The sequence below is a fragment of the Sinocyclocheilus grahami genome, unplaced genomic scaffold (genome assembly GCF_001515645.1).
Source record: "Sinocyclocheilus grahami isolate Dianchi unplaced genomic scaffold, SAMN03320097.WGS_v1.1 scaffold32.1, whole genome shotgun sequence".
Classification (NCBI taxonomy): domain Eukaryota; kingdom Metazoa; phylum Chordata; class Actinopteri; order Cypriniformes; family Cyprinidae; genus Sinocyclocheilus; species Sinocyclocheilus grahami.
The window spans coordinates 3,942,712-3,950,795 of record NW_015505211.1 but is presented as its reverse complement, the minus strand read 5'-3'; the positions used below and the strand labels follow the sequence as shown (position 1 = coordinate 3,950,795).

Here is an 8,084-nt window from a genome sequence, read left to right as displayed (position 1 = left end):
ATTATTATTATTATTAATAATAATAATAATTATTATTATTATTATATTTTATAATCGTATAATATTTTTAAAAATAATTAAATAATGTGCATCAATAATAATAATAATAATAATAATTTATATATTATGTAATATTTATAATATGTATTACATTTATTTATTATTTGTAATAATAATAAAATAATGTTTGTTATTATTAATAATAATACATTTAGATTTATTGTAATATTTATACTATTTATTATTAGTGATCGACCGATATTGTTTTTTTGACAGACGATGCCGATATCTTGGAAAGCAGGGTGGCTGATGGCCGATATATAAAGCCGATATAATTGTATTTATTTTAATTAATATTTAAGAAATTTGAAATCATTTGAAAATGGATTAAAAAATAAATTTGTAAAATAAACATACTTATACTTTAGATGACAAAGTATTTTTCATAAATAAATATTTAATAAAAATATAATTAAAAAGGAAGTAAACTGTAACCAACAGAGCACTCAGTATTCTGGGAAGTTTGTGTGCATTGGAAATCATATTTTTTCCAAATAAAGCCAAGGTAACACTCATTTTACATACAGCACACAGTGAAAATGACATGAATATGACAGTGGGCAAATGCATAGTATGCATCATAATTTGAAATCGCGAATTTAATGTTTAAAGCATTCAATTTGCACGGACCGAAAGTCACGCAGAGAACACGTGATCATGCAGGTCACATGCACACTTCACAAGATCTCACAACTAGATTCGACTAAGTTTGCAAGGTTTGTGAAATGACATTTTCATTAGTCATTCAAAGATTTGTTAAAATGATGTAAATGCGTATTTGCTGAATGCTGACAGCAAACGAGAAAGTATTATAATGTTTGCCTTTCTATTACTAATAATATAAAAGCAATCATTATAATACTTTTTGTATACATTTTAATTCTTTGTTTAACCGTTCTATCTGGTTATTAGACAGACTTCTATCCATCTTAGACAGAACGTTATCTTATCTAAGATAACGTTCAGAACGTTATCTAAGAGGGAGAATGTGAGCACTGTGTGCTCAGGCGCTGCGGTTCTCAGCCCCGTCAAAATAAAAGTCCCGCCTCGAACGCATCGGCCAAACAGAAAAACTTATCGGCCGATATTTGAAAAATGACAACTATTTATCTATTATTATTATTATACTATTATCTATTTAACAAATGACCACTATTTATTATTGTACTATTTATTATATTTTAATAATAATAAATGTAAAATAATAATAATTATTATTATTTTCACTATTCACTGTTCCCAGGACAGTGTTATCATACCTGTTGAGGGCCCTGGCCTGATATACTCTTTATTTATAACAGTTTGTTTGAATTTACAATTTATATTTATTTGACTTTTCACGCCATGTCTGGAACCTGCACTCCGGTGAGAGCATCTCGCTACACTTTACTTTAGAGCTCACCTGCAATCATGTCATCGACGGAGCTCATCTTTTGCAGCACCTGCTGGATGAGCCCCACCTCGGTGCTGGTCTGTAGGTTGCGAACACTCTTCCGCAGAATAGCTGTGAACATGCTCCAGATCTCCGCCTGGCAGGTGACGTCACAGTGCTCCAGCAGCTCCACCATGCAGGCAATGCTTTCCGCATCCTGGATGATAAAGTTCATCTCCAGGTCAAACTCTCCACCCACCAGCTGTGAAAGAAAGACAGAGCCAGTGTTAGTCTCAAACGAAATTACTGAGGAAAATGTTCATTGACGAACAATATATTTTCAATCAACCACAATGAAAATGAAAAATAAACATCACGGTGATACACATCATGGTTAAACTAAATATATATAAAACATGTAGTTGTATAAAATATACTGTTACCAAAATATGACAAGAAAAAAAACTAAAGTAAGATAATTACGTTTTGCACATTAAGGTGTTTAATGTCAAGTCAAAATAAAAAATTGCCTTAATGAATGAATACAATATTGACTCATTTTCAACAAAAGAGAAGAACTAAAATGAATAGATGGATGGCAATAGTTCAAGTTTATTTACAGAGCATTTTATACAATACAGGCAGCTTAAAACAGCCTTATAGTAATAAACAGGAAAAACAGCATCAGCGACAATTTTTCAAATAGGAATAAAATAATTTCAGTTATAATTCAGCTCTAGTGCCATTATTCACCACAATTTAATTTAATTATTCAGTCATCTTATTCAATAGTTGTGGGTGAGATTGACGTAGGACACAAGGTGGATGAGATGGAAAGACCAAAGTAATAAGGACAATCATTTAGAAGGAATAAATGAATTTGAACAGAAAAGGCAATTGGGGAAAGGTCTTGTGAGTGCAGTGAATGTGGGAAGAAAAGCAAAGGAAACAAATAATACAGAGAGAATTATTAAAGGAGCAGTTTTTGAGGTTGTGTCCGTAGAGAGCAGCACTCTCAGCCTGGCAAACAATGATTGCGATTTGAGAGGGTCATTTAATGCTGAGGTAGAAAGAACATAATGACCTCACACACACACTGGAGAGGAAAGGAACGGACAAACCAGTCAGAGATTGTTCCTGCAAGCAATAATCAATGGCATCGGTCTTGGAGTTCAACAGGCATGAAATTAACCAGCTCTAGGCCATACAAACGCCAAACCTCTAAGTAAATAAGCAGTTGATTTGGAAAATAAAGGCTGAAATGCCTGTAAACTACACTTCGGTGAGAAGGTGAGGTGCAGAACTTTCTTAAGAGTGTGCTGGGAGCACTATTGATTTTCACACTTAACCAATACAGTCAGATTGGGAATGCTCTCGCCCTTTAGAACCTTTTGGAATTGGGCCGTCGATAACCTTAGCACATGTAATCTCCCCGTGCCACTCACCTTGACCGAACATTCACCTTGATTATTTCTAATATCCACGTGAGGGCCTTAAACATGACTTTATGTTCCATTATTGAGTTAAGCAGCGTTCTTCAATTTCATTCAGACCATCAGAATCACACTGTGCGATCCCCTACTGCTTTCATGCACTATATACTAGCCTTAAAAATACTTCGATGCAAGTATGTGAATGCTTCTAGCGATGCAAATTTGATTTCATGCAACACTGTGTTCAGACGTGTCACAATACATTAATTATGTTGTATTCTCAGTGCCGCAGGCTTCGTCAGCATTAGCATAAATCTTCTATGGTCATTTCTCTCCTTTAGGTCAACAACTGTTATGGAGAAACAGAATCTTGCTAGTTAACTTTGGTTCACATGTTCATAGAAGGCATGTTATTGGACACTTCTGATGGTAACTAGGTTTCTATCTGGTTTGATTGAGGTAATCAAAACACATCTTCAACTTTTTTTTTTCCAGACAGTTGAGACAGGATTTGTTCGCAAGTGTTTCCAGGGTATCATTCCATTGAACTATTTACAATCCATATAGTGCAAACAAAAGAACAGCAGGGATGGCAATCCTATTGATTTGTCACGGTTCTTCACTCCCAGAGGCCTTTAGCGAATAGATGATTAATTACGAGATGTTTACTCATCAATAATTGCCTTTGAAACCCAGAGAGATCATGGGTAGTTTAATGAACAACCAAAAATGTAGATAAGCTTTCAAGCAAATGGTTTCTAACATGGAAACAAAATAAACATGTTTTTTGCATGTGGCAATTCACAACGTTACCCAAACCCAACATAAAGTCCTCATGAAATGCTGGTAACTTCACACACTAAATTTTGTACCCTTCACACAAGGATGCAGTATACAGTAACAAGAATAGACTTGTTTATCTCCTACACATGACACTTATGGGATAAAACAGACTTGCACAAACACAAAAAGACGAAGGATAATACTAGAGTTTCTTTCTGACCCTTGAACACGGACAGTGGTGTCAAACACTATTTTTAAACAACAGCAGAATGCAGGAGCTGTAACAAAGAGATCAGACAGAGCACGGTACAGCCTCCAGCACATTAGCTCCCAATCTCCTCACCACTTCGGTCATGTTTTATTACAGTGGGAACAGACTTTATCTGTTTAAGTTAATCATGGCAGATATGGCGGATGGGATCGGGAAACAATCCGAGCCAGATGCGTTACACGCCAGGTCACATCTCTGACCGATGTGTCGATTTTATCTGGAAAATTGAATTTTTAGAACATTTGCTCATCTGCAATACAGCGCCAAGGCATTCCCTGTCTGATGTTCAAACATCATTCAGCAGATGCTCTGAGACATTTATCTTTAATAAACAAGCTACAGGTAGTCCAAAATGCAGCTGCTAGCTTACCAGGTCAAGAAAATATGATCATATTACCACAATTTTACAGTCTCTGCACTGGCTACATTGATTGTACCACAACGGACAAATTGAAATATTTGACATTATTATGCAGAAAAAGGAAATATATTTAATAAATTTTCTTTAACCAAATACATATATAATAAAATGCAGCTGCTAGCTTACCAGGTCAAGAAAATATGATCATATTACCCCAATTTTACAGTCTCTGCACTGGCTACATTGATTGTACCACAACGGACAAATTGAAATATTTGACATTATTATGCAGAAAAAGGAAATATATTTAATAAATTTTCTTTAACCAAATACAGCACCTGAGTTAAATATATGAGTGTCACAGCAAAGGGTCTGAATACTTAGGACCATGTGATTTCAGTTTTTCTTTTTTAATAAATCTGCAAAAATGTCAATAATTCTGTGTTTTTCTGTCAATATGGGGTGCTGTGTGTACATTAATGAGGGAAAAAAATAACTTAAATTATTTTAGCAAATGGCTGCAATATAACAAAGAGTAAAAAATTTAAGGGGGTCTGAATACTTTCCGTACCCACTGTATATTCCAATATGTTTTAGATAACACACTGTCTCATAGTCATCCCAAGGCATACACAATATGCTAACAGGGAAAGGCTGATTTTCAGCCCCCAGAGAAAAACAACCGCTTTAGCTGTATGCTAATATATGACATGGTAACTCAATGTCAGAGATTACACTCCGTGCAGCACTAAAGCAGTTAGCAACGAATTATTTTTCCACAGGGCCCCCTTCCTCTACTCCCTCCCACTCCAAATAATCAATTACTATCCAGACAGACAGTTGTGTTTGGAAGCGGGCTAATTCATCTTGAATGAAACAAGCCACAAGCCCAATAATTAAAGGGGGATAGTGTGATTTGCAGAGGTTTTTTTTCCTCCAAGCTGAAATACATCTGTGGGCAAATGAAGCAAATCACAATTGTTCTTAAGTGCTAAATTACTCAACAGATAACGCAATGAATGTAGTAAACCACAAGCCAGCGACAAATGAACCTTTCCGGGTTGGTGCTTAAACGATTGATTTTTCTTCAGGTTGGGGGTTTGAAGGGATGCTTTTTGGGGAACATTTGTATTTAATGTGGTAGAGAACAAATTATTCAAAGAACGAAACTCTTGAAAGTGAACTAATCGCATGCTTGCCTACGCATTCATGCAAAGGCAGGGCCAGTTCACGAGCATCGATCGCTGCCATACAGAATCCATTAACCGAAATTAGGCCAAAGCCTTAAGGTAGTGAGCTGCACGGGTAGAATTAATTCTCCTCCTATTGAATTTCTCTTTTCCATCGAAGATCCCAATTAGAGCACGGGACACCTTACGAGCTAATATTTGTGTCTTCATAATATATGTCTTCATCTCTCCTGGTGTATCTGAAGAATTAAAAACTACTGTATTAAAAACTACCGACACGCTCTTTAATTAGGCACTGTGATTACACCCTGACAAATACAATGATAGAAGGGGCAACTGTGAGGGACTGAAAATAACTGATGCTACAAAGCCTAACATATCAAGGTTGCCTGGCAACCATCTATTGTACAATCCACCATGATGTCCAAGTCCATTTTGAGAATGTGAGTGCCACGCTAAACATATGACATGGCAACGAGAAAGGATAGCAGGTACAGATCAAGACTGAAGAACAGATCACTCACTGTATACAACTGGACAAATTGGCTAAAGGAGTTACGTGGGTCTTGAGCTAGTGCAAGAATGTTTAACACAGTGACACTGGATATGACGAAAACACAGAGCAACCTGACGAGAGGGAGACAAAGCGGGGAGAACATTTCTAGGATTTCTGAACTCAAAGAAATATTTCTAAGCCGCCCTACAACCAGTCCTCCACTAATTCTTAACACAAAGCCTGTACGATCTCACATAAGGAACACTGACATTGTTTTTCAAGCTAAACTGCTCTACTGTGAAGAAGATCAAGATCTATAACCCGGAAAAAAGGCACCCAGTTGAGGCATGTATATTTTGTGGATAAGCAAATTACAAAAGTGTTAAAAATAAATTAATTAATAAAGAAAAAATATCAAAATGGTGGACAACGAAGAGAAATGTTTATGGATATAAACTAACGTTCAATATTTTGGTGTTAGCAAGGTGTTATTTATTAAAAAATGTTTTTGAAAGAAATTAATACTTTTATTCAGAAACAACACATTAATTTGATCAAAAAGTGACAGTAAAGATTTTTTTAATGTTACAAAAGATTTCTATTTCAAATAAATGCGGTTCTTTTGAACTTTCTATTCATAAAAAGAAACCTGAAAAAAAAGTATGACAAAAATCACAAAAATACTAAGCAGCACAACTGTTTTCAACACTGATAACAATAATAAATAAAAGTAATAAATAAATCATGTAAAAAAAAAAATAAAAGATTTTTTTTTACATCATCTTTTGAACAGACAAACCAAGGCATGTTCTGTTAAATAAAGAAATAAAACAGGAAATGCATGTACTGTACTATTGTATTGAGAAACTTCTGAAGTTTCTGATATATTGCTGAAGTATGCATGAAGCTCTTAATTACAGCATAGCTTCCAACTCTCGCCTGCTATGAATGCTTTGAGAGATTTGTGGTTCTTACCGACACTACTGCTGCCATCTGCTTTCTTGAGGCAGGACTGTCCCTACTCACACCCAGCACAACACAACCGCTGCAATTAGCACTGCGGTCTGTGGAAGAGAGGCATAAACTGCCCGCAGCACTGGCAGAGACAGCCTCACTTCACAGTTGGCCAGGCTGTTGAGCACACCCTGCTTTCTTCTGACAGTGAATGATGTTCACAGAGCTAACAGCACCACGGTTCCCTCGAGTGCATAAGGCAAGCCTCACTATTACAATCACTCAAAATTTCATCTATAACTCAACCCAGTCAAATTTACATTGGAGGGATCCAAGCCATTTCTAGGGACCAGAATATCATATAATGAGACTGAGCATGCAACCATTTAGCAATCAAATCCTAATATTTACATTATTAGATACTCCATATTTACAACTGAACTTTAAAGGGGTCATATGACTTTGCTATGGTTCATATGACAATGAAATGTGTTTATGTGAGTTAAGGTTCAAAAAACACATTTTCCACACTGTACATTATTGTTTCTCCTCTATGCCCCGCCTTTCTGAAGCGTGTCGATTTTTACAAAGCTCATCGGTCTGAAAAGCGAGGTGTGCTCTGATTGGCCAGCTACCCAGTGCATTGTGATTGGCTGAATACCTCAAGCGTGTGACGGAAATGTTACGCCCCTTACCATACTGTGATGCCGTGTCCCGGCACGATGCGACGAGACAAAAACATTAAAACTCATTACAGACGAGGCATTTGTTGCATCCAGTGGGGACATAATTACTGATTATAATGACCTGTACTGTCTTTTTACACGTTGCGTTGCATCGTGCCACGTAAACAAAATCATGTCTGCATTTGTGATCGGAGAAATGACAAACAAGCGCTACTCTACACTGCTCAAAACTCGCGTTTGAATCATCAGTGGCAAATCCTTTAAATATGAAAACGTACTAACAGGCTGTGAGTCAGCATTATTTGTCAGAACACCGGCATTGTAGGCTACTCTCCCAGGAAACAGTCCTCGTCCGCCGTAAAAATGCAATGCACACATCTGAATATTTGAGTTAAACTGTTCTGGAACAGTGTTGTAAATACAACTTAACCACTGATTTCTAGTCGTGTCCTCTTTTGGAAGGCCAAACAAAGTAGTT

General features: G+C 36.3%; 1 protein-coding gene across 1 annotated transcript in view; it reads right to left on the bottom strand.

Annotated features, from left to right (window-relative positions):
- The window catches only part of LOC107578728 (neurobeachin-like), a 132,144-nt gene that overhangs the window by 66,923 nt on the left and 57,137 nt on the right, over positions 1-8,084 (bottom strand). The window contains exon 2 of the mRNA XM_016264658.1: positions 1,467-1,694. Coding sequence (XP_016120144.1) covers positions 1,467-1,694 — 228 coding nt within the window. The remainder of the gene's footprint in view (positions 1-1,466; positions 1,695-8,084) is intronic.